The sequence below is a fragment of the Eremomyces bilateralis genome (assembly GCF_010015585.1).
Source record: "Eremomyces bilateralis CBS 781.70 unplaced genomic scaffold P152scaffold_2, whole genome shotgun sequence".
Taxonomy (NCBI): domain Eukaryota; kingdom Fungi; phylum Ascomycota; class Dothideomycetes; order Eremomycetales; family Eremomycetaceae; genus Eremomyces; species Eremomyces bilateralis.
The window spans coordinates 316,434-341,174 of record NW_022985068.1 but is presented as its reverse complement, the minus strand read 5'-3'; the positions used below and the strand labels follow the sequence as shown (position 1 = coordinate 341,174).

Sequence of the window (24,741 nt, the reverse complement as noted above, 5' to 3'; positions counted from 1 at the left end):
TCTCCCCTCGTGCGACCACAAAGACCTGACGGAACTTCGTTCCTCCAGGCACAGCCCTCATATCTCACATCTCACCTCCCTTCTGTCTTTCTGTAGCTTTAATCTAACGAATTATCTTGCTCAAAGGCACTCCGTGTCCTCAAGGTGTTCATAGTTACAGGCCTTGCTGAGACCAAACCCTCGATTCCCCAAAGGCCTCAAACATTAAGGATTGACGCAATCCACTACCTGAACGGTTGAGAACAGCTCAATTGCTTGAGATCCATGTCTCAACCTCAAGAATCAGGGCGATTTGTCGTGTGATTCATCTGTCAACAAGCCGCCGCAGTGATCCTTCCACGAACGCGTACTCTCACTTCCTAGATGGGTAACTCTCCCGGCAACTCATGGAAGTCGTAAACAGCGGCATCCCTCAGGAAGTAATAAACCGAGTACATCGCATACAGACCTTCCTCAACACTTACGCGAAGCGCGGCGGTCGCCAACTGCGAGCAGCTCTCAAAGAACTTCACGCTCAATAAACCTTCTAGACAGCAGAATTTGACCCGGATTGCCTTATAAGCTAGGCGACCTTCAACCAAGCACAATTCTCTATCACTCAATTCGCTACGTGCCGACCCTACATCACCAACGGTCTGCAACGCCTCATCTCCACAGTTGAGCCCGCAACCTCGAGCCCCGGTGCAATATCAAAGACCTGAGGTATCAAGGCCTCAACACGTGCGAACATCGAGTCTTCCATTCCCCTTCAGAACCATCCTCAGCCAACTACCTCCTTTCGTGGTGGCTTACTATCATGGATTGCCCATTGTCCAAGGATTTTGCGCCTTTACCGCTGACACTTGGTCAAGTGATGGAAGGAAGACCGATCGCAGCACAGAACAGTTACCTCCTGCATCTACCAGATGAGATCCTATCAGTGGTTATGACATACATCAACACGGACAGGGAGGCTTTGGCCTCCCTTGCACTTGTCAATTCGGATTGTCGCCAGCTGGCACGCTCTTGCCAGTTCTGTAGTGTTGTCATTGACTATAGCCCTCGTTCATCCTGCGTTCTCGGCATCCTCATTCGCGAAGCTACTGAGCGACTCATATCAAAGAATCGCCTGACGCATCAGCCGTCATTGGGTGCGTGTGTCCGCCGCATACAGACGGATTCGGGCCACTATTGGAAGGAGATCCGTGCAATGCAACCCAAGGCATCCCGGGATGATGAGGCGAATAATGTACGCAATGATGGGCTCGGCGGTACTTTTAGTATTGACCAATGGGGGTTAGCTGTTGGGAATATGACAACCAGAATGAGGCATGTCTATGATCCTAGCTTGATACTCGTTATTTCTTCATTACCGCATTTTGGAGTCCTGGACTGGTCAAATGGTACGACCGTCGACAACCACCTCCTCAATAGCCTGGCTACTTCGACAGTCAAACACCTCAAACTACGTGGCAGCATCGAGTCTGAATACGTCACTGTCCAGATTGATGGCGAAGCTGAGTGGCCGCTGTTGAGTGCCGACATTGATATCGTCTGGGACTTCAATTTCCATTATGGACTCGATTCAGCCGACTCATCCTCTCTCTGGGATAGCTTCTTTCGGACGTGCTCCTCCAGTCTTCAGAGCCTGAAGTTTAGCCATAGATCCTTTCTTCAGAGTCAAGACAAGCCAATATCCTTTACTGCCGAGTTCACTTGTCTCCGCTTTCTTTGGCTTGGGGACAGCACCGAGCTAAGTGAGCCGACATTGCGAAGTCTCTTGCGAAGCCATCGATTGCATACTTTAGCTGTAGACTTCAGCTACCCGGTTACACGAGAGTGCTTGGACCACGTCGGATGTCTAAAGTCACTTCAGACCCTCATCTGGACCGGCTTTGATATTCCAGAAACAGCATCACTTCAGGCCTTGGAACAAAACACTCAATTGACCGCATTCGGCATTTATTACAGCTGCTCGGCCTCTCTCATAGAACGCGTCATCCCTGTCCTCGCAACATTTCTCAATCTCAAAACCCTTTCCTTGATGTGGGATGGAAACACGGTCCCAGTCTCTTCACTCGCTGCTCTCTCGTCTCTTGTCTCGCTAGAGCAGCTACATATCAGTTCCGGCCAGCAGGCTGGATGGAGACACGACTGGTTGATCGACCATGATGCTATCCGGACCACCCTATTTCCATTGCGCAAACTAAAAAGACTCGCTATCACCCGAGACTCGTACCGAGTTAATAACGGGGCAACCGGCGAAGATATTGACGCGTATTACTCTTTCCGTATACTAGATCAAGATGAACTCATGCAGCAATTTCCAGACGAGAACCTGGGAGATGATTCCCCCTTGAATCATACACACGCTCTTTGGGAGACATTGCATCGCCGGAGTATGGCTGGGCATGCCGAGAAGTATGCTGTCGTTTTTGAGGCGCTGGAATGGATCCATGTTGGGCAGCTCTCGTTTGTCTTTCAAAACGGCGCAAACAGGAAAAAGGCGGCTGTCTCGCTTAGCCGTGAGAGAGTAGAGAACTTCGAGGCGTTAAAGAATATGTTTGGAATTTTGTAGGGTTTCCTAAAATATTTGCAAATTGCAACATTATTCTCTAGCTTCTGAACGTCTGATAGGATGTTTAGGGGATGTTTTTAGGACACTGAACTGTTAGTTGCACTTGAAGAGGAGCAAAATGATGTTAAGGATTATCCCAGATTATAAAGTACTAATAACTCAGTCTGAGAACATTTTTCTGCAGACAGCCCACAACTTGGAAATTCGCTGAGATTAGGGTCGTAATCGATTCTACACACTTCATTCACCTATAATCAACTATTGCAGCCTTCTCAACTATCATGGTTGAAGGGCGCACGAGGGGGAAGGGCCCGCAGGCCAAAGACGTGTCCCCGACGCGTCTCCAGCAGGCGGACCACCCACGACCCAACACCCGCAACGGAGTGGGAGAACAAACTGGACGGATGGATGAGGGGCGGACGCTCTAAATCATGGAACATCATATAAAATTCGCGTTGGAGAGCTGCCGTGGATGGGCTGGAGCGGAGTCGCTCTGTGGAGTCCTGGAGGCTCACCTAACGCCCGTTCTCCGGCTCATTCCGGAGCTGGCACAGAGAAAGAGTATGGAAAAGGAGCAGGCGGGAACACCCGCCCGGGACCCAGCGATGGGTCAAATATTGGAGCGACTTGGACGTATTGAGGCTGGAATCGCGAAAGACCGCGGTCGCCCAGCCGTGGCCCTAACCACCAAGGCACCAACCTGGAGCGAGATCGCCGCAGGAGGGAAGACCAAAGCGGTCGTTGAAGTGCGTCTCTCTGAAATGGCAGGGGCCGTAGAAGAGACGACGGAAGAGAAACTACAGAGAATCAAGAAGGTAATCCCAGACGCGAAAGCGCTTATCCCACACCACAGGGCAGCTGGTAAAATATCTGTCGTGGTTCTCACGACTACCCGACGGGACCAGATTATCGCTACTGGAATCGCTGGGGATGACGGCGTCAAGCTGATCCGTCGTCCCAAACTACTCATGGTAATGGGTATCCCGATTAACACACAGATCACAACCGGTGAAAGTGAGGGGAACACCGAATGGGCGAGACAGATGTCGAACCAAAACACTGTCAAAATTGAACGAGTCTCCTGGCTCTACAAAAAAGAGAAGCTGGCGGCCATCCGGAAGGCGGGATCCCAGACGAAGGGATTAGTTATTATCGAGGTAGCTAACGATACCGACGTGACGCGGCTTATCAAGGACGGCTTCCTCTATAGCGCCCTATGGCTCCCAGTCAAACTATGGGACGTTACTCTCCGGGCGGTCTAGTGCTTCCGATGCTGGAAATGGGGCCACACGCAGTCCGTTTGTAACGCGGATAGTGACACCTGTGGGCGCTGCGCAAAACAGCACCCTACAAGGGGATGTATAATACAAGACCTTCAAGAGGCAAGGTGCGCAGGGTGCAAGGAACCGGGGCACTTTGCCTGGATGACCAGAAGTTGTGCGGCATATAAATCCTTCGCAGTTGGCCAGCGAGCCACAGAAAACCGCCTCAATGAGGCTACCGTCGCTGTCCAAAGCCAAAACCAAAACCTAAACGTCACAACCCACCAGGTCCGCCACGTCGACGAGGGATACACCCTCGTTGAGCACTCCCAGAAGCGGAAGAGGGCAGGACCTGGGAGGCCCTCAGGAACCACGGTGGCTGCCCGAGCCCCAGGGTAGCAGCGGCTCCAGCTCTCGGCTAGTCAGCCGAACGACTTCATGTTCGGCATTAGTATTCCTACCTTTACGACACCTACCGGAAAGGACAATACCCCTAGTACTCAATGATAGGGACTGGCATCCTCTAATACAACTGCGGTAATGCGAACAACGATAAGGCTAGGGCTACCTTCGACTCGATTGATCCTACCCGGCTTCCTATACTTGCAATTCAGGAACCGATGGTCGCCGAAACTAAGCCAACAGTCACCTATATACCGAAGAACTTTCGCCCAAGCCGACCTATATACTACGGTATACGGGTCGTCTTCTTTATCCACGATAAGATCCTTCTTACAGCTTGGGAACCAAAGCGAGCCTCCGACTACATCGAATGGATCCGCGTTATGACGCGTGATGGACCCCTCAACCTCGTTAACGTATATAACCCACCAGGGCATATAGGCCAGCCACAGCTTGAGAAGTGGCCGGAGATCGCGGAAATTCTATGCGAAATTGGCCAAGAGAATGTCATCCTCCTAGGGGACTTTAACTGCCATTACACAGCCTGGGGTGGAACCGGAACCCCAAGGAACCAAAGGCAGACCACCTACTCCTTCAAACCGAGCAAGCTGACCTCCAGCTCCTTAACGAGCAAGGGGTAATAACGTGGCAGCGGAACCAGAGCCAGTCGGTCATTGACCTAGCCTTCGCCTCGCCGGAGATCGTCTCACGGATCCTCCTTTACCACCCACGGCCGGAGTGGTCTACTACAAAGGACCACTTTCCAATCGAGATCCAGCTGGACGCCAAGGTCCCCTCACAACAGACGAGCCCAAGGTTCATACTGAAGGATGCCCCGTGGGAAGAAATCCGGGAAGATGTCTCTAGTTCTCAATGGTACGTGCCAGAACCCCATACTGCGATTGACAACCTTATCAGACTTCTTTACGGCACCTTGGACAAGCACTGTAAACGAGCGCGGCCTTGTGACTGGTCTAGACCGGAGTGGTCACCACAGGCTGCAGAGTTCCTGGCTGGCGCCCGCCAGGCCCGACGCCGGCTCCAACGGACCTAGGACCCGGACGACGAACGAGAGTGGAAATACCAGGAATGCCCTGAGGAGGAAGATGCATAGCGGCGGCCGGACGAGATGGAGGAAACTCGTCCAGACACTTACTGAAGACGAGAACCACCCGGACTATATACAACCGAGGGCTCTGGAGACTGAATAAGTAGAGCCAGAAGACCGCTGGGCAACCCGGTGGGCTTACAGCTATCCCACCACTTAGGCGCACGGAGAATGATCCCCCGACGGGAGACAACCAAGGGAAAGCAGAGATCCTTGCTACAAAGTTCTTCCCACGGAGCGGTGCCGCTGACCTCCAAGACATAACCAACGAACAGTTTCCACGATTCGATATCGGGCAAGAGGTCACCCCAGATGAGATCACCCGGATTATCCGCCGGCTACCGAACCAGAAGGCCCCCGGGCCTGATATGATCCCGAACGAGGTACTGAAAGCCCTCTCTGATATCCTAGCCGTAGACCTAACCCGGACGGTCACCCCCCTCTTCCGAAGCGGGAAGCTGCCAGCAGTTCTAAAGGAATCTACCACGGTGGTACTAAGGAAGGACAAGAAAAAGGACTACTCACTTCCAAGCAGCTACCGCCCTATTGCTCTTAAAAACACGGTTACAAAGCTAATCGATAAAATCCTCGCAGATCGACTGATCACTGAAGCGGAAACACGAGATCTGATTCCCTGGAACCAAATGGGAGCTCGAAAGGAGAGATCCACTCTCTCCGCCCTAGAACTCCTTACCGGGACTATACAGACGGCGTAGCACGCAAAGATGTCTGTGGTCTCTGTACTTGGGCTTGACCTTGCTGGAGCTTTTGATAACGTCTCTCACCCCCGGCTGCTCTGGGTCCTTCGTCGGATGGGATACCCCAAATGGATTGTCCAGATGATCGCATCTTTCTTAACCGGACGGCGAACAAAGATTCTCTTCTCGGACTTTAAGAGCCGCTGGTTCGACACGGAGACAGGGATCCCGCAAGGCTCTACCCTATCACCCGCGCTGTTTATCCTATTCATATCTGACCTGCTGCATCAGTTTAAGGATGTTCAGGGTAACGTGCTCGGGTTCGGGTTCGTTGATGATACTACACTTGTCACCTGGGGAGATACGGCAGCAGCTAACTGCCAACGACTAACTGCGGCCCACGATACTTGCCTGGAATGGGCGTCACGGTTCGGGGCTAAATTTGCCCCGGATAAGTACTAGATTATCCACTTTACTAAGAAACGCAATCTTTCCGCTGATCTCCGGTCTACGACCTAGATATAAGGACACCAAACTGAATTGGTTACATCCCTCCGGGTACTGGGAGTCTGGCTTGACCCTTCCCTCTTATGGAAGGATCATATCTTCCGGGCAACATAGAGGGGACTTAAGGCCTTCGACTCCCTAGCGAGGGTAACTTCGTCGGTATGGGGACCATCCGTCCGGAAATCGAGGGGACCATAGAGAACTTTGAGCACTTCTTGCGGCACTCTCAGTTCAACAGACTATGATAAGCCCGGCTTTGCCGACTCGCTGATAACCGTACTATCGATGGATTCCAAGAAGAACCTCATCAATATCTCGCCCAAAGAAGAGTAGCTTCAGCCCTCTGGCGCTCATTATACGGAATAGCGCAGGTCTATCGTGGAATTGCTCACAATTCAAGGACTGGAGGGCTTTGTTGAGAAGCCAGAGAGAGACGAATCAGTATCGAGTACGGACGCCGTACGCGTCGGATACGTCATACGACACTCAGTGGTCCTCAAGGTTCGGCTTCAGGTCCTGTGTAATGCTCTGGATAAGCAATATCGGCTCGGGGGCGTGTTTAAGGAACATGCAGCGCGTCAACGCTTCCACGACCTCGCCTACGATACCGCGAAGTTACCAGAAGATATGCTCGTCGATTTCAAGAGCGCAATCGACGATTGTACCGAAGCTGGCGTTGAGATCAGCGACAAGGTATCTCAAAATTTCTCTCAATCACTCGGACGAGGATGCCGCTCTGGACGATAGTCTTAAGAGATATTTCTTGGTATTCTAAACCTAACTTAGTTCCAGCTGGAAGATACTTTAGAATCTACAAATTCGTGCAAGTTTTAGCCAATTGACGTTTTGGTGCGAATTTACCATCTGCTGTCCATGCCATTGTGGCGGTACACGCCCCTCGGTGGATAGTTCGCATCCTTTTGACTGTATTCTTCAATGTACACCTCGTGTTGTTTTACAATTGTCCCCAATTCCGTATCCTTCCCCCGGCCCAAACCGCTTTCGATTGGGCCCACAGAAACATATCCCTTGGATTGGTTACCAGTTCTTGTGCTCTGCTGACTCCTGTCTCCCGTGGTAAGGAGGCCCGTCTTCTTCAGCAACTTTTCGAAGGGTGCCTTCAGGCATGGTATGCAGGCTGCCATTATGCCGAGATATAGCTCAATCCATGCCCATAGTGCGAGGTCGGGAAGGTCCCATATCGGGTCCTGGGATGTGGCCATTATATTGGTGCGAAGTATTTTGACCAAGGACGCTGCTGAGGCGATGAGACCGAGGCCCATAAGGCAGCCAATGACGATTTTGTCACGTCTTGGTCGGCGAAGCTTCAAAATAAATGTCAAGGGTAACAGCGATAAGACGAGGTCGGTTGCCAGGAAGAACGCTGCACTTCCTTATTAGTTACCCTGATCATTGCCATTCAACGTATAGGGAGGGATTTGACTTACCAGAGGCACCGTGGAGCACATTTGTAGCAAAAGTTTTGGACCAGCACTTTGCTCCTGGTACGAATGGATTCCAAAAGGCGCGTATAGGCCTGCACTGGCCCAGTTGTAGAGCACTTACTACAATGCCTATAGCGACAAGCAAGCCCATGAACCCCGACAGCCAGAGTCGCCACGGCCTGTCCTCTCGGGTACGGTATAACATGAGAGCAACAGAGAACTTCACAAACGTGATGCACCATATCCAAATCATCTGCATGATAAACAGGATGCACCCCGCAGCGTCCAGTTGCGGCAGCTGCAGGTAGTAGAAATGTCGTCCAGCGCCAAGGTTAGTAGCATGAACTATCAAACCATAATGGATGATGGTGAGAACCTACAAAATATTAGCACGAGCCTATAATGCTCCGTCTGATCATGGGAGTAGTTGGACTTACTACCGATAGCGACATGACGAAATCGTCCCATCGAAGGGTCACTACCGGATGTAATCGAGTGTACATACGCCCAATATACGTAAGTAACGCGATAGCAAAAAGAGGAGTCGCGGTGGCCAACAGACGTCCTCTCTTGGACTCATCTGGGAGTAAAGTGAACGGGATTCCAGAGTCCGCCATATTGACTTGCGAGGTAGACGCAAAAGAGAAATACACTAATGATGGGCCAAAAATCTAGGCCGCTATACTCTATCTTAAAAGGCCCAAAGATTCACAGGAAAGATGGGGCACAACGCCAGCAATTTAAATAAAAGGAAAAAAGGAAAACGACCGTTTGCGCGTATATTCCTTGCTAACTGGAATTTCAGGTCGTATAGAACAATAATGCTTCTCCAGCGTCCTAGGGTATTCATGAATTTACCAAAAACTTAGATCGGGTGCATCTCTGTTTGGGTGGGAACTGGGAAGGATCCTAGCCTAGTGCGCACTACAGTACGTAGTGCATGCGGTCCGAACAGCGATGGCGGCGCCCGCAAACTATCTCGCTCGGCCAGACGGGCCGCCAGAAGCCACGGGTGGCGCTAGAGACTAATCAAGATTAGGGCGCCACGAAGTGGCGTACTGGCGAATCCGTCTGGTATCAAAATTAAGCTTTTCTGTGAAGACATGAACGCTGTATATGTTCGCAAAATAAAGTCGGATGCAGAAACAAGTAGAAGATATAAACGGCAAATTTGTCACCCGAGATCTAATTAATCATAAATATGCCTTGTAAGGAGGTCGTAAGAGCCAAAACTTATGAGGCGCCTTAGCTTGGGAGGGGGTGGGCACTGGCGCACTGCGCAGGCGTGGGCGTACTAGCACCCAAACTTGGGAATGGGGTGCGCAAGCGTGGGCGGGGTAGTACCCACAGTACCCAAGCTTGGGGAGGTGTCCAAGTTTGAGCGAGTTCCCAGACATCCGTACGCAATAGAGATCGACTCTATACTTTAAGGGACATAGGTATCCCAGGGTGCTATTCGAAGCGTCACATTCTTCCAGTATAGCTTGAATACTTTTTTCGATATCCATAATCCGCCACTGGCGGGGCTATCCCCAATCGGGATAAAACGCGGCCCTGGTGGCGTCTACGCTCGTTCTACATCTGGGACCATCTAGTGCAACTTGCAGAGATGCGTGAGTAAAATTCATGATTCCGGCAATATCAACAAAGGTAGCTATTCTAGCTTAATTTTGGACACTACAGATCGTCTATAGTCTCTCCATAGTACATGGCAAAGTCTTTTACACCATCACTCAGCTTAGCTATCAACATTTGACACATCACGTGATGTGTATTTACTCCATTGATCCCTTTCCTGACGGTTGTCATCTTTCCTCCTTTCTCTTCATGGAATAACATGTTTGGCATCATCTCTCCTGCTCCATGTCAGTATGTATAGTTGCCCTGCCATATCATCTTAATGATACTGCCGTACAGACTCTTGGTCCCCTTTGAGACCACGATAGGTTTTGTCATAGCACCAACACATGACTACATTACGTACTCAATGTTTGTCTTATTAACTTCCCGTTTCACGGTTGCCATCTTTCCTCCTTTCTCCTCATGGAACAGCATGTTTCGTATCATCTCTCTTGCTCCGTGGCAGATTTGGCTCCTATGAATACAGGAGATGTCGTCGAATATCTAATCAGCTAACCCAAGAAGTGGAACGACGATGATTGAAAGTCTCCCGGTCGTTAAAGCCGACGCCTGGAAGATCGGACTCTTTCCAAAGCCAGGCTTCACGACTAGAATCGTATCCTTCTTTGCGAATGCAAGTCGACGGAGTACATCGACCTGTAGAGGCTTTGGTACTGGGGGAGGATCCGCATCCGGGAATCGGCTCTCAAGGAGACGAGCAAGCAAACGCTCAATGATCTCTCCTTGAAGGGCTAGGAGGGTATTCAGCTGCTCTATGTTAGGTTCAGAGGCCCCGCCAGAACACTTTCTAACAAGCTGCCGAACTGTAGACGGAAGCTGGTCGGCTGGCACGCTCGCGAGCTTGATCAGGTCCAGGAACTCCAATTATGAAGCAGGAACCTCTGGATTGGGAGTAGAATGGGAAGATAATGGCCCATCCAGCTGTCTTTAACACCTAGAACCACCCCATCGCTTCTTTCGGGCCATACTTCCTGTTGTCGTAGCCCGGTTTGCTCTCTTAGTATCTGAATGGAAGTTTTGCATCATTGTATGTCGATTTTCAAAATGTTATAACTTCCGATTCCCAACGGTAGCAATCACCTAATCGACATATATTAGTAATCATTGTCCATAAGAACAATAGTTTAGTCCCGAAATACCGTACCTCGTGCGGCCGTCTAGAGATTCTCTTTCGATTTGAATTTTCTGTTTTTTTTTACCCACGCAATTCACAGAAGTTGCACCAGTTAGAGGGGCCTCCGGGGGGGACGAAATTGTGTTACGTCTCTTGGCATTCCCCCAACCATCACCACCATCACAGGCAGGCCCAATTCGCTCAAAAACAGCATAATACCAAAAAGTATACTCTTTTCCTAATTAAGCAACTACTAGAGGTCTGTTTTAGTGAATTTTCCGCCGCGTTCTGGTTAAGATCGTGGGAACTGTGCATAGGGGAATCCCAAGAAAGGTAACTCAATTTCGTCTCCCCGGGAGGGGGCTTAAGTCTACGTGCGTAAGCCACCTTTCTGTGCACGGTCTGATATTGTGAGATAAGTCTGCTACATAGGAGATAACCCGCAAATTTACAATTAGATTTGACCAGGCTGAGGACACATGGAAAACCAGTGCAGGAGGCAGCTCGAGCAACTTGTAGCATCAGTCAGGTTTACGCAGGTTGGGCGCCACACCCATGGAGTTGTATTAGAGATGCGACTGTCAATCTTAGTTAGGAGTAGAATCCTTGCTATCAACTCCTCCCTCGGCCCCACTCCCTTTCGTCTCTGTTTGTGATAAGCGAGCTGTGGAGATGAAGAATTGCACCCCAAACTGTTTTAGGATGTTGTGATGTTGATTTATAGGTCTTGCACAGCGCTAATTCCTTGCACAAGTAGTTGCAAAACATCTCTAGTGACTGCCAATGATACAACGAAATTAGCTGAGCCATGTGGGCTAAACATGGTATGATGCGAGCATCCTGGCTCTAAATCCACTTCCTTATAAAAGATTAGTTACCCATGAAAAGTTATTGCGTTATTGTCCGACATTCTCTTTGAAGATCAGTATTTTCTTTTACTTTCGTTCACTTTGTTTTACGATGCGGCTACTCTCTATATATCCCCTTTTCCTCCTGGGCATCCAGTTCGCTTCGGCTCAAGATGATACAACGCCAATGGATGACCTCGCTGAACAAGCCATAGAAAACATCCTCTTAGACGAAGCTGCTAACTCCACGGGGGGCGGGTCCGTGGTCGCCAGAGCAGCGTCCTCAGTCAATACATGCAAATTTATCTACAGCGCAAAGAGGATGGAATGGGATACTCTAACCAGCACTGCGAAACGTCACTATCTGGATTCCGTGCTTTGTTTGTTCAACAAACCTTCGAAAAATGGCGCCCCTGGCGCAAGGAACCGATACGATGACTTTGTTGCGATCCACATTGCTAACACTCCGCAAATTCACTTCACAGTAGGCCAGGTATCTATCTAGTGAAGCATAGCATAGCTAACTTTCTGCAGGGAAACTTTCTCTCCTGGCATCGATACTTCATATGGTCATATGAGCAAGCACTTCAAAACGAATGTGGCTACACTGGCAGTCTTCCATACTTCGACTGGGCCAAGCACGCGAGCAACATAAAGGCTGCCCCTCTATTCGACGGCAGTAGCACCTCCATAGGCGGCGATGGTGACTTTAAGAATCTTAGTGCTATCTACCTTCCTTCAGTCTCTACCCCCTTCCAGGTCGTCCCGCAGGAGGGTGGAGGTGGCTGCGTAACGTCCGGTCCGTTCCGAAACATAACAGTCAATCTTGGTCCCGTGGACCCGGTCTTTGACGACGCTATGCCAAACCCACAACCGGACGGCCTAGGGTACAATCCAAGATGTCTTCGGCGATCACTTTTGAACTCCATAGCATCTGCAGGATTGTCAGCATCGAGGGTAGCCAGCCTTATATTACAAAGCTCGACTATTGCGACGTTTCAAGATCGGTTGCAAGGAAATCTCATACCTGGACCCGATTACTTCCTGGGTGTTCACGCTGCCGGCCATTATCTTATCAATGGTGAGCCTGGTGGCGATATCTTTTCCAGCACTGCGTAAGAATACCCTAACAATGTGCGGCAACATTCTAACCAAGTGATAGCGATCCATACTTCTTCCTGCATCACGCTCAACTCGACCGTCTATGGTGGATTTGGCAAAACTTAAACCGGAAAACACGGCTAGACGCGATTGCAGGTACCATTACGATGTTCAACATGCCACCAAGTCGCGATGCAGTGCTTGATGACATACTCGATGTGGGCGTGGATGGACCAAGTATGCCGATTCGGAGCGTAATGGACACTCTTGCCGGGCCTTTCTGCTACATCTATTTCATTTAAGGTTGCAAAGCACATAGAACTGACTGGTATCGGCATCATGAAGTGGTAACTGAATGCCTTTTGTCCGCCCCACCGAAGTCTCAACTATCCACTTCTTCACCAACCCTGCACATAGTTATACTAATTTGTAATTATAATATGTGTTTATCTCAGTTGGGACTCAGGCGGCAATGGTGCCCCCTGGCCTCCGGTAACTGTTCAATTGATCTCTTCTGCTCCTCTTCAAGCTTGCTTAAAGGAATCAACTGGATGACAATTCTGCCAATAAAGAGTGGGATAGCATGGAAGATAATGCTCTTCCCAAAACCAGTCTTAGCAGAGACAATAGTATCCCCATGGTGAATATCAATTCGTCGAAGGGCCCGAACCCGGTTGATACGTGGGAGCCGACCACCCAGGAGTCGCTACAAACCATGGAAGATAAGATCATGCTGGTATTTGATGTTCTTTCGTATCAGACAGGCCTTGACCAGCTCTTGCAGTACCGAGCATAACTCTTTCTCTGGTGTCGTTGCAAGTATGGATATTCGTTCTTCAATCGTTTTCTCGATAGGCGATGGCTGTACAGAGGCTGAATTCTGGTATAGGGAGGGTTCACGCTGATGGGCGCGACCTCGCCAGCGCTTTACTCGCATGGAGGCAGATCTGGAGATTGATCCTCTGCTTCATAACGCGATAAACAGTTTTATAACTCTAGTTACAGAATGAACAGTTAGAAATATGATATTTAATGGCCATAGGACTGCTTAACAACCCTTTATCTATATTGCATCAACTTCTGGATCCCACCCAATTTCCCCGTATGATGTTATTCGCCATCTCGTTATTTTTCCCAAATCTCATCATCTGGCGTCCATACAAATTTTGCAAGAGTTTCGATTATTCCGTACTTGGCTCGTCTATTACTCGTCTACTACTCGTGACCATCTCACTCTACGCCCACAACAGTCTCGTGACCTTACACTCTTGTCATTCGTCCGAACAGCTCAACCTTGCAGTAGGTAGGTTGCCGTTGACCGGTCGTTGAAGTATAAAGGTATGAGTCCCACAGCAAACGCTTTACCTGACACCCCACCTTGCAATTCAAAATCACCCTGCTGCCTCCCAAGACAAATTAAACCGTCCATCACATTGATCCCACTATTAGGCTTGTCCTTCGATATCTCAGAAATTCCACACTGTTGACGTCCGCTCTGACAACACGACCGACCACTCGGTTTGCTGCCTTAGATATGGACCAACACCAAGAACACAGGAACGAAGGCGACTTATATGAAACTCTGCCGTTGAACCCGTTCGAAATTCGGATGTTAGTGTTAGAACCGGCTACAGATCAAACGGGCAGGATCGAATGCAAGCTGGAGTGCTGCCCACTAGCTCCCGACCTTTTTTCTCGTATCTGGGAAAGCGTCTCATACACCTGGGATAGTCTAGTTGGGACAGAAGGGATTCGGGTCAATGGGTTTCGCCGCCTGGTTACACCAAATCTAGCAGCATTCCTACGTCGTCGTCGAGACTCGAAAAACAACATTACGCTCTGGGTAGACGCGATCTGTATTAATCAAGCAAACTTGAAGGAAAAAGAACGACAAATACCTATGATGGGAATGATCTATGCCGCGTCACCTCTACTCAACATTTGGCTGGGACCTGAGCAAGACGATAGTGATATGGCAATGGATGAATTATGGAACTTAGGTTCGGGCTCGCCGTACGATAAAATGCCTATTCTCAGCGGGAGGACTTTGAAAGCGCTAGAACTCCTCTTGAGTCGTCCATGGTGGTCAAGAGTATGGATCTTACAAGAAGTTCTTTTTGGTGCAGCGGGGCGCAAATTGGGGGAAGCTAGAGTGTGGTGCGGGAGCATGAATATTCCATGGCTGCATGTAACAATCGCTGCGGTACGGATGCAGTCACACAAGGATGATATGAGACAATATTTTCCCGCGATCGATAACATCCTGGTTCTAGAAAGCCTTCGTGATCAAGCCGGGAGTCGGGTCACCGCTGCCGCCGGGGCCGCTAGCCGGGAGGCAATCCTGGAACTTGTTTCTCGCTTTCGAGGATTTCGATCCACTGATCCGCGAGATAAGATATACGCCCTGCTAGGGATGCTCTTTAGGGAGGCCGGCCGACAATTCACAGAAATATCGCCTACTTATACCGCCACTGTAGAAGATGTTTTTACTTCCTTCGCCTTATACATGCTCCAGGGCGGTTCTAAGTTAAGCATTCTTCGCCAATGCCATGGCCACTTGATTAAAGGGCTGCCTTTGTGGGTTCCAGATTGGTCGTTCTCCTCTTCGGCTTTGCCCTTACCAAGCAAATGCTCCACTTTCAGACCAAATGCACCATGGTGGACTCAGTCGTTCAAAGACCCTGATGATAAAGACAAGAATATGGAGATGCGCGGCATTCGGCAGCTGCGAGTCCCGGGCTTTTTCGGAAACGATCAAGAAAGAGAGAGCGAAGAAATCCGCCGATTCAAGGAACTCAGACTTGCATCTGGTGGTATTCGTATGGTAGGGTCAAATGATAGACTGCCGAAAGCAATGGAAGGGTTAGGACCAGAGGCGCAGGATCTTGCGAAAAAGTTAATTGCTTCTAAATCACTTCTGTGTTTTGATGCCAGCGAAGACTTGTATGGAAAGCGTTTCCGGGAATATGAAGATAAGGATGCATCAAAGCAAGGAGAGGAAGGTGTTGCTTCAGCGATCTTAAGATTAGGAGAACGAGCAACCCAAAGACGGGAGAACCTGGCTGTATTGGACGCTTTGTCACCAGCGGAGCAGTCGTTCATGGCAGCAGCGCAAACTAAGCCACTGGTCCAAAACCTTGACTCAAGAACGCTTGCAGCGCAGGGATTCCTATGGGATATCATTGATGAAGTTTGTGATGTCTTCCCAGCCAGTGTCGATGCTGATTGGCAAGATGCCACCCGATTCATGGTCAGTGTTGGAAGGTGTAAGGAAATGGCGCTCAAGAATCCGGCAACTAAAAATCCTTACTACTCTCCTGATGGAAAGTGTGAAGCATTCTGGTTAACTATGTTTGCTGGGCAAACCGAGCGGCGAGGTGATTTTGGGAAGATGGAGGATATGAGACCTCTCATGCGATTCGAGCACTGGCTACCCGAAGTGCCCGAGCATTGGCTGCCCACAGAACCACGAGTGACTGTGACTTCGACTGGTCGACTAGCAGTGGCAGATTTCAGCCGTAGGAGCAGCATAGCGCTGACGGAATACATTCGGTCCAAACTTGGGTCTGATATAGAAATCCAGTCGGATATGCCAGGTGTTGAGATGCACCAGAATCTACTCCCTAAAGAATGGACTGCGGAAGACGTGGATTTACACAAGAAACAATTCAACGACTTGGGATCACTTTGGCAAGAGCAGCCTTATGACCTATATCACCTCCCCTTCAATTTACCTAGCACCATACCCGATCCGTATTGGGAGGTGCGAGCACAAGAGGATAGTCTGGCGCTCCTGAAAAATAGAGAGTACTCAAAACCGATGGAGATTTTCTATGGTGTGAACCACCAACTGCTAAGCACACCGGAAATGCAAGAGATTACGGATCAAGAATTGAAGAAATCAGTCAGCGCAGTTCCGACCGGAACACTAGAACCAAGAATGGAGAAGTATGCGCTAGGAAGGAAGTTTTTTAATTACAAAAGAAGGTTACTTTGGTTTGGCTCCAAAGGAAGCCAAGACAAGAGATCGAGTAATTGTTCTGTTCGGGTTAGATGTGCCTCTAGTCTGTAGGAAGAACGAGAATTCTGGCTACAAAGTTGTTGGTGAATCATACGTCCATGGTCTCATGAGCGGCGAGTTGATCGAGAAATGGGAGAATGGGCAGATCGAAGCCGGTACAATCAGTCTGCAATAAAGTTAGCTTAAGGACTTCATCATTATTGACACGATTGGGAAAGAAATAAATTCGATTTCCGTAAACTTGACACTGTCTGGATGCGCAAGGTCTGCGATTACCAAGTTCCATGAATCTAAACTACCATAAAGAGAGGGGAGAGGAGAAAGAAGAAATCTTCCAGCGCCTCTATGAGCGAGATATTCTCGCGGTCATAATCCCAACCATCTTGAAGACTATCTCTCACTTTAGCATCGTATTCTAAGTCTCCTTGCCAATCCTGTCCGAGAAGGAGTATTCGCATTTTGATGTACCTTAGTAGTAAATGAATGGCTGCCAACGAAAGAATTAGATTGCCCCGAAGTCAAATTACACACTCGGGGGCCAGATCGGTAAGGACTGACGATTGTTTGAGGGATTTCCAGTTCTGTAATTGCCTATTTTATATCTTTCCAGTGTGAAGTATTTATCTTCCACCCATCTCTAGTATACAGTGCTGATGACGTATCCAAAAACATTGCCTTCGATGCTTCATCTCCAAGCAGCTGCCATTTCCACCAAGCCACGGATATCCTGCCATATGCGCCTCCTTGTTTCTCGAAATAGGTACCAAAATGTCCTCCTGAATTTGCGACGGACATCATGGCAGGAAGATCTGGTCGGATATCCTTATAATCTTGTTCGATCTACGCGATGTCAGTTATCTGATGCTGTCAGAATGGAACGAGACAAGATACTCACATATTCTTGCGAGAAGTCAGCCGTTCCACCGTAGAAATACCCGATCGGCTGTTTGATGTCTTTGAGCATCCATCGCCGCCCTGGGTCAATGACACCAGTGTTGTATATCCCAATAACCTTGACACGCGACTCGTAGACACTTGCGGAGTACGCCTCCACGCCGCCACAACTCTGGCCTGCCGCCGCTACTCGGGTCATATCAACCTCTCCATATTTCTCACCAGCAGCTCCCTTTTCAGCCCAGTCAATCGCTTCAGTTAGCTGAACTGCTCTTGTCTCTTCACCTTGCGTAGAAGCCAGGTTGACACCGCCTGTACCGACACCCCATTTTTTCTTGGGTGCTCCATTGGCAATGACCATGAATCCATGGGAAGCAATCTCGGTTAAGAAGTTGGAGAATCCGGAGCCGTCGGTCCCGCACGCACCATTGCCCCACACAATCAGGGGAAGTTTCTTCCCTTTAACAGGGACTTTCGGGGCATAGATGGTATGCCTAGGGAGCGAAGGGTCGGTGAAGAACTGGGCATTGTATATTCCGGACCCTCCACTCCAATCCGCTTCGGATCTGCCTAATGCAGAGAGTGATCCTAATGCAGAGCTCATATCCGGTGCGTAGCATGGATTCCAAAAGTCGCCCTTTTCATGGTTAAGTTCAGCGGTAGTGGATTAGCGGTTGCTGAAGCATTGAACGTACACCCATAATCCCCCCAACTAAACAGTCGTTGTCTTTCAAAGTGCCTTTGGTTAGAGGCACTGATGACCAGTCAGGGCAATTCCGAGGCCGAGATAACGGAGGTCGCTGACTGCCACTTTGCGGAGGACATCCAGCGTAACCACCCTGCGGAGTTGCTACCGTAGTGTTTATGCCTGCTTGCAGCAGGAGTAACGAGAAATACCACTTCATCATCTGGATGAAGGTTAGTCTGCGAGTACTAGAATTCTAAATCGAAATCATGTGCGAGGGACTGTGGTTTTAAAGGTCTACAATTGTTCGCCATTGCTGTAATAGTTCTAAACGAGAAAATGCCGACAAAATTGACTGTCGCCTCAGTAGCTTGATCTTGATTCTATTATATTTGGTGGTTATAGCCTTGCGCTTCGGGTGTAAAATTAAATTATCGAGAACGAGTACCCTTTAGGGCGACAGATCAATTAATCAAGGGTCAAACGGGAAAGGTTTTAGGGCATTCACCTCGAGCTCTATCTAAAATGGTTAATTGTACTCTTGGTAGGGTGTAATTTCGTTGTATGTGAGACAGTTTAGGGGAAATGATCCACCTACACCCCTCCAAAGGCTCATCCTACACCCTTTGCACGTGATTTCAAATTTCTGCGCTCTGATTGGTCCATTTAGAAGCGGTCATAGAGCACGTGACTTATTTTGACGACATTCCTATGGCGCGGGCACCCTATTACCCATTTTGGGCACCCCGTACCACGACTTTTGGGCACACTTTCCCGCTTACACGGCTCTCGACCACTCTGTGGCTCTGTCCCACCGCAACGAGCGGCTAAGCCAAAACGGGGGATAGGGTCTGCCTAAAGCGGGTAGTCGTAGGTGCCCACAATGGGTGGTCGGGTGCCCAAAACGGGTGATGGGGCTGCCCACAATGGGTGGGGGGGGGTGCCCAAAATGGGTGATAGGGTGCCCGCCTCTGAAAGCGAATCGTGACAGTATTCTCCAAAGACTGCTGAAATTTTCCCACCCGATTCTGAGGATGGCTGGTGAGATTTGTCCTCAAAAGGAGATTTGTCCCCAGCGCCAGCCCAATTCTTACTAGCGTTGTAAAATTGCATAAACTGGGTATCCTGATCATGCTCATCAGACGGCTTCATCTTCTTCAAAAAGTTGTTGTAGCTCCTGTCACGATATTATCTTCGGAAGCTCCTTTTAAGACCTCGCGAGGCCTCGTTGTTACTACCAAGGGTTATTGCAGGAAGCCTTCCAGCTACCGGCCTTTGAACCTTTATAGCTACTTCTCATTATTAAGCCTATCTTCTACTGACGTCGCTGTCTCTTGCGGGGGCTAAGTCCTTCGCAGCTTTCGCACGCCCACCGCCCTTTTCGGATGGGTCATTCGCCATAATCCGATGCCCTAAAGCCAGAGATGGAGAACCATAGGCAAACGAGATGAATAAGGGTTACCATCGCGTGACTATGCGTTTTTCGCATATCCTTGTCAGCAGGGGAATATTTATGCCTCAGACTAAATTTTTGCCCTCGCTGGACGGATGAGGATGAAGCTTTGTTATTCCAGGCTTTGATAGTATGGATATGCGGGAAAGCTTTCCTGAAGGCGTGCAAAGTACTGTGATTGTACACTTTGAATTGCAAAGCTATGGATGCAAATCCTACTAATCAATAGTGGAAGTTGGGCTCGGTTCGTGTCCCTTGAATAGCCTTGAGCCTCCTTCGATAACCTTCTGGGCTCTGTTTCAAAGCATCTGTATATGATTCTAACGCGAACGACTCCTCAACCGTGCCATCCTCTTGCTTAAACAGAATAAACTGGGCATTTACCAAGCAGTCTTTAAGTATGAGGAAACTCACGCCGAACTCCTCAAGGTCCCGTACAACCGACATCCAGCCGCCTGTACTGTGAAAAGTGTCGTCGACTTGTTCTTCAAGAATGTTGAATTCATTCAATGCCACCTCCTTCAGGACACCCTTGTGTTTGTGAAGAAATTTCAGCAGACTGTCCGTCGAGCCAGAGAACTTTCCCAACTCGAGAGAGATCAGTTCGGGCAGGTGCAGGTGCTCAGCCATGTGAGAAAAAAGGCTGGCACAGTCTCCGTGGTGTGTCTGGAAGCGGAGGCATAATGTCTTGAGGCGTGGTGCAAGTCCGACGAATTGAGTTAAAAGGTCAAAATTGGTCAGAATCGGGTAGCTGTTGTAAAACCCGTTACCGCCCAGATTATCCAGGTCCAAATTCAAGGACCCCAATTCGAAGAATGCCCCTGATAAGCCTGTCTGTATGTCAGGAGGAAGTTTTAAACAGTCGATGGGGAGACCAGCTTCGGCTTTGTTGAATATAAAAATGTTGAATGTATGAAGCTCAATTGCGTTCAGGCTGAGCGCCGAGCTGATAACATTAAAAGTGTATGCCCAGTGATTATCCCCCTCTTTTGCTGGTGCGTCTGAGAGCCTATACACGGTGTTGAACTTCAGGTTGTCTTCTTTCAACGCTAGGGCGAGTCGATGTTTGCCACCAGATCTCCTATTTTCACGACGTCGTAACTCTTCAGCTTCTTTATTTTCGAGTTCCTCCTCAGTTTCTTTATCCCCAGTTTCTTCCTCTTCTGCTTCTTCCTCTTCGGTGTCTTCCTCTTCGGCGTCCTCCTCTTCAGTATTTTCCTCTTCTGCGATAATGAAAATTTCTGTCACGCTCGGAAGATTGGACATGGCATAGGATAAGAGCATTGTGTCCTTGCCGCAAGACCTTCGAAATTTTTGATTTGCATACATCCCCTCTACGCGATCTTTCTTCCGGGCGACGATTCGAGTAATGGGAAAAGAGAGCGATTCAACAGCCTCACATAGGTGAGGATGCTTAGATATATCAATCAAGCATTGAATGCTGTCCTCGTTCACGAGATGGGTTCGATGCTTGAAGTAATTATCTGCGAAGGCGTCCCAGCTGACGTCTCGCAGAGCACGGCAAGATGCCCGAATCGATAGAAGCGACGACGGCGTGTCGGACCAGTCGATGTGTTCGAAGAACTCTAAAAACAGTTCTGGTGGCAGGGATAATAGGGTCGCCATGCTGGTTGACGTGTATAGAGGTCTGAATTCCTTCGGACTGTTAGTCGCGGATCATCACCAAATGAAGCGTTGCCATCTGAGTGCTTCCGGATGGGTGGAAAAATTGATGACCTTAAAGCGTACCCTCGAGATGTCGAACCTCGTCCCCTTTATACTTCTTCCAGCTTAGCAAGTTGATGAATCGTTTTCCGCACACTGGAGCAGGAGGTCAAAGGGAAAGAATCATTAATTTCTCCCACCCCTCAGAGTATACGATAGGGTAGATCCTAATAAGATATTTAGCTCTCAGAATTGCGGTTACGTGGTAAGTCCTCTTACTTAAGGTACTTTGTACTAGCTGGAAGATACTGATCCCGCAGGAATATATTCTACGATTAAATGAATCGGCCGCAGTATGTGAGATAAATAGCGGTTTCGCTCAATCAGGTGATTAATGCAGCGACACAGTGGGAAAACACCGTTAGATTCCAAAAGAGCGTAGATAGATTAACCTTGATCCTGAAGAGCCGGATCCTACGAAAACAGGCTGTTCCTGCAGCTATTTTATATGGTTTACAATGGTGATCTTTTCCCTAAGAAGGGAAAGAATAGGGATAGAATCGAATACGGAATGAAGCTGTGGGGAAACGCCAAGAAACACAGATATTCTGTGACACAGTACACAATACTTAATGAATACTTTATCGCCGGAATGCGCATACATGACGAAAGTGCTGAAGCTAAGGTACTGCCGCCATCCCCATAATGTTCCTAGTGGTGCCGAGAAATCTCAGCTTCTAGATAGCGCTGCTTTGGACTTTGGTAGGCGTTCTTCCTTGACCCTGAAGATGGAATATCAGCAAAAGGGGTCAATTCAGGAGTTGCCACGTGATACGGTACCATGTCTCATTTCGAAGCTCCGCCTCGTTCGTATTCGGTTCAACCTCGATGTCAACTCCTCACACCCTTCGTCGAAGCTAATTGAACAAATAGTCAGAACTGAATTGGAGCGCTATGCTCACCGTGATCGTTTCCTGTTTTAGCTCAGGTTGAATATTTGTATTACTTGAAGCGACAGTGCGGAACATACCTACCTTAACTGCCCAATCACTGAAGCTACTCTTGCTACACGTCGTGGACCATCTTATTTGACACTTCAACGTCTGAATGAGCACAAGGTGATTGATTTCATTCAAGACCAAGAGAGTTACCTACCGGTCTAGATGATGAGCTTCTCATCCTTTCTCCTGCCTTCTAGACCATAGATGATCTCATATTTGAGACTAGCCTCTACGCAGGAGACGATTAGTTGTCAGTCAATCTCTGGCTTGTGTCTGGTTAATATATTGATATATTTCGGATGAGACTAACATCAATACTAGAGAATCAAACATGCGTTCCAGACGGTCAAAGATGCTTGCTAGGTTATCAAAGAGGCTATCCAGTAGGGACTCAAGACAATCAACAGTGGTTTCTCTATTGTCCCTTCCATCCGAACTGCTGATCATAGTCGTTGACTGGGCTGGCCTTCTCGATGAATCCGTCGACACTCTGTTCGCAACTCGCTTGTCGTGCCGGAGCCTCCGAGATGCAAGTTGGCCTCTCTTCATCAATCGGTACTTCCAAAAAAGATCCCATTTCCTAGGCGAGGACAGCTTGCAATGCCTCGTTGATATCTCACAACACCCCATTCTTGGACCCTGTGTTTCCAGTCTGGATATTTCGCTCCGTCGAATCGCCCTTGACAAGGTGGCCACCCTTCCGCTCAACCCTGGAATATGGCCACGTGAACTAAAACCAAAAATCCCTGACGATGTCGCTTTGCTGCTGGACAAAGCAATGCTGAACCTTCGCAATTGCAGATCTGTCAGTATTGTTGGACCAGCCGCAATGCGATGGAAGCCAGCTCCATGGGGAGTGAACCGATTTACGCAGGCCCTAGATCGCGAATATGGCAAAGGTGGATGGCGTTACGACCCGTTTAAAAGCCCGTACCTTGACCGATCTTCGGTGGTCGATTACACCCTCTATGTAGTTTTGAGTGCCGTTTCAAAAAGCGCTGTGGAGCTTCATGCATTCTCAATCGATTTTGAGAGGGGTGATTATTACAATAATTTCTATGTCGATCATGATTCGATCATTGGTAGCATCCCCCTCGGCCTATCGGAACAGTTTCGGAATCTGCAAAAGCTGTCGCTGGACCTGAAGGCCATAATAACGAGCCCGAAGCCCTACCAACCGTCCTCACTGCCTACGCAACTTATCGATCTGGCGCCGAATTTGACGGAATTATCGCTTGGCTTTTCCGGAAAGGAGATCTGCGATGGCACGCTACTCCGTCTGGCCGAACACAGTTCCGAGCTGCCTCCACTGAAATCCCTCTGCTTGACAGAGTGTTCAGCCAACCTGGACCCCTTCGTGGCCTTCCTCCGAAGCCATAAAAAGACTCTTCGGTCGCTCACTCTAATCTTTTTCCGAATTCTCTCCACCTACCCCGCTGGAGATGCTAAGGATGAAATCAACCCCTGGGGCGACGTGATCAAGACCCTACGTGAATTGGACTTGGATTATTTGTCCATACACAGCTCCCTGCTCGATACCAATTGCGTGGAGTTTTTTAACAAAGAAGGCGTGGGCGTGTACAGTGTTCTCGTCTACGCTGCTGGGGTAGAGAAGGTACGGAAAACACTTGGCGAGATTGCAGGTGTTAGGCGCTTAGGCTCGGTCGACACCAGTATTCGTCAGGAATAATAGCCGCTGGTATTGCTTAAGAATTACAAGCTACATCACCCTGGATTGCTCGTACGGCCATTAATGATGACATCTTGTATGATGTAATAAAATGCAGAGGAGTGAAGCTATGATGGTTCAGGTCGGAGTGCGAGATCTTATTCGATGAAGTAGGTGGAAGAGCTGTCTTACCACGGCCATAAATCTCGTCCTGCTAGCATCGAAAAGGATGTATCCAGTTCGTTATTAGCCCGGTGGCCGGCTATGGTAGCAACTTGGCTGTTGTCCCACGATATGCGGTTTAGAGGGGTAATTGACACCGCATCGCATCAAGCATAATAACCACAGAGGTAATTGATGACTTGAGTTAATTCTGGTATCATCGGTAGTGGCTAGGACAATGGCCTGAACCCGCATCATTCGAATTTCATCCTGACGCATCGGCGCTTCCAAGAACTGGCGCAGGGGTTCTTAGCTATTGCAGAGCCCATTAAACGGGATGTCTGTTCTCATATTACCCCGGGGGAATGTATGAACAACCTAGCCACCACGTTTTGGTCGTCTAAGAGTGCCAGTGTTAGTATAGTGTTGAATGGAGGGCCAAAAAAGGCTTTGGTCTTACCACAGCCCTGTGCCTCCCGGAAGCGTGTCATAAGTCGGATTGCTAAGG

General features: G+C 49.0%; 9 protein-coding genes across 9 annotated transcripts; 6 read left to right on the top strand and 3 right to left on the bottom strand.

Annotated features, from left to right (window-relative positions):
- Positions 1-474: 474 nt before the first annotated feature.
- Positions 475-2,707, top strand: P152DRAFT_111348 (uncharacterized protein). The gene has a single exon (XM_033673631.1). The coding sequence runs from the start codon at positions 797-799 to the stop codon at positions 2,555-2,557; it is 1,761 nt and encodes a 586-aa protein (XP_033537757.1). The 5' UTR covers positions 475-796; the 3' UTR covers positions 2,558-2,707.
- Positions 2,708-3,120: 413 nt separating this feature from the next.
- Positions 3,121-4,218, top strand: P152DRAFT_445816 (uncharacterized protein; the record flags this gene model as incomplete). Its single annotated transcript, XM_033677875.1, has 2 exons — positions 3,121-3,714; positions 3,820-4,218. 2 exons carry the CDS (start codon positions 3,121-3,123, stop codon positions 4,216-4,218), a joined length of 993 nt encoding a protein of 330 aa, XP_033537756.1.
- Positions 4,219-7,289: 3,071 nt separating this feature from the next.
- P152DRAFT_454362 (uncharacterized protein) lies at positions 7,290-8,810 on the bottom strand. The gene is made up of 3 exons (XM_033678576.1): positions 8,417-8,810; positions 7,983-8,355; positions 7,290-7,918 (listed from the first exon to the last, which is right to left on the bottom strand). The coding sequence occupies exons 1-3, from the start codon at positions 8,594-8,596 to the stop codon at positions 7,392-7,394; spliced, it is 1,080 nt and encodes a 359-aa protein (XP_033537755.1). The 5' UTR covers positions 8,597-8,810; the 3' UTR covers positions 7,290-7,391.
- A 2,631-nt stretch (positions 8,811-11,441) lies between these two features.
- Positions 11,442-13,239, top strand: P152DRAFT_454361 (Di-copper centre-containing protein). Its single transcript, XM_033678575.1, has 3 exons — positions 11,442-12,066; positions 12,117-12,697; positions 12,745-13,239. Exons 1-3 carry the CDS (start codon positions 11,905-11,907, stop codon positions 12,983-12,985), a joined length of 984 nt encoding a protein of 327 aa, XP_033537754.1. The 5' UTR covers positions 11,442-11,904; the 3' UTR covers positions 12,986-13,239.
- A 358-nt stretch (positions 13,240-13,597) lies between these two features.
- On the top strand, positions 13,598-14,115 carry P152DRAFT_111203 (uncharacterized protein). Its single transcript, XM_033673630.1, has one exon. It carries the CDS (start codon positions 13,716-13,718, stop codon positions 14,010-14,012), a length of 297 nt encoding a protein of 98 aa, XP_033537753.1. The 5' UTR covers positions 13,598-13,715; the 3' UTR covers positions 14,013-14,115.
- Positions 14,116-14,217: 102 nt separating this feature from the next.
- Positions 14,218-16,879, top strand: P152DRAFT_504882 (uncharacterized protein; the record flags this gene model as incomplete). Its single annotated transcript, XM_033682400.1, has 2 exons — positions 14,218-16,587; positions 16,643-16,879. 2 exons carry the CDS (start codon positions 14,218-14,220, stop codon positions 16,877-16,879), a joined length of 2,607 nt encoding a protein of 868 aa, XP_033537752.1.
- Positions 16,880-17,295: 416 nt separating this feature from the next.
- Positions 17,296-18,202, bottom strand: P152DRAFT_427904 (uncharacterized protein; the record flags this gene model as incomplete). The annotated part of the gene is made up of 3 exons (XM_033677314.1): positions 17,296-17,544; positions 17,600-17,877; positions 17,923-18,202. The coding sequence occupies 3 exons, from the start codon at positions 18,200-18,202 to the stop codon at positions 17,296-17,298; spliced, it is 807 nt and encodes a 268-aa protein (XP_033537751.1).
- Positions 18,203-19,690: 1,488 nt separating this feature from the next.
- On the bottom strand, positions 19,691-21,697 carry P152DRAFT_111181 (uncharacterized protein). Its single transcript, XM_033673629.1, has 3 exons — positions 21,681-21,697; positions 21,474-21,628; positions 19,691-21,392 (listed from the first exon to the last, which is right to left on the bottom strand). Exon 3 carries the CDS (start codon positions 21,360-21,362, stop codon positions 19,959-19,961), a length of 1,404 nt encoding a protein of 467 aa, XP_033537750.1. The 5' UTR covers positions 21,363-21,392; positions 21,474-21,628; positions 21,681-21,697; the 3' UTR covers positions 19,691-19,958.
- A 596-nt stretch (positions 21,698-22,293) lies between these two features.
- Positions 22,294-24,205, top strand: P152DRAFT_111164 (uncharacterized protein). Its single transcript, XM_033673628.1, has 3 exons — positions 22,294-22,519; positions 22,600-22,652; positions 22,724-24,205. Exon 3 carries the CDS (start codon positions 22,734-22,736, stop codon positions 24,090-24,092), a length of 1,359 nt encoding a protein of 452 aa, XP_033537749.1. The 5' UTR covers positions 22,294-22,519; positions 22,600-22,652; positions 22,724-22,733; the 3' UTR covers positions 24,093-24,205.
- Positions 24,206-24,741: the final 536 nt, after the last annotated feature.

What these genes read in the sequence shown, in the direction of transcription:
- P152DRAFT_111348 (XM_033673631.1), top strand. Translation starts at nt 797, where the DNA reads ATGGATTGCCCATTGTCCAAGGATTTTGCGCCTTTACCGCTGACACTT.
- P152DRAFT_454362 (XM_033678576.1), bottom strand. Translation starts at nt 8,596, where the DNA reads ATGGCGGACTCTGGAATCCCGTTCACTTTACTCCCAGATGAGTCCAAG. An exon ending in TCGTCATGTCGCTATCGGTA is followed by an intron (nt 8,356 to 8,416) that starts GTAAGTCCAACT and finishes AATATTTTGTAG; the next exon opens with GTTCTCACCATCATCCATTA. An exon ending in TGTGCTCCACGGTGCCTCTG is followed by an intron (nt 7,919 to 7,982) that starts GTAAGTCAAATC and finishes AAGGAAGTGCAG; the next exon opens with CGTTCTTCCTGGCAACCGAC.
- P152DRAFT_454361 (XM_033678575.1), top strand. Translation starts at nt 11,905, where the DNA reads ATGGAATGGGATACTCTAACCAGCACTGCGAAACGTCACTATCTGGAT. An exon ending in CTCCGCAAATTCACTTCACA is followed by an intron (nt 12,067 to 12,116) that starts GTAGGCCAGGTA and finishes AACTTTCTGCAG; the next exon opens with GGAAACTTTCTCTCCTGGCA. An exon ending in GATATCTTTTCCAGCACTGC is followed by an intron (nt 12,698 to 12,744) that starts GTAAGAATACCC and finishes ACCAAGTGATAG; the next exon opens with CGATCCATACTTCTTCCTGC.
- P152DRAFT_111203 (XM_033673630.1), top strand. Translation starts at nt 13,716, where the DNA reads ATGGCCATAGGACTGCTTAACAACCCTTTATCTATATTGCATCAACTT.
- P152DRAFT_111181 (XM_033673629.1), bottom strand. Translation starts at nt 21,362, where the DNA reads ATGGCGACCCTATTATCCCTGCCACCAGAACTGTTTTTAGAGTTCTTC.
- P152DRAFT_111164 (XM_033673628.1), top strand. Translation starts at nt 22,734, where the DNA reads ATGCGTTCCAGACGGTCAAAGATGCTTGCTAGGTTATCAAAGAGGCTA.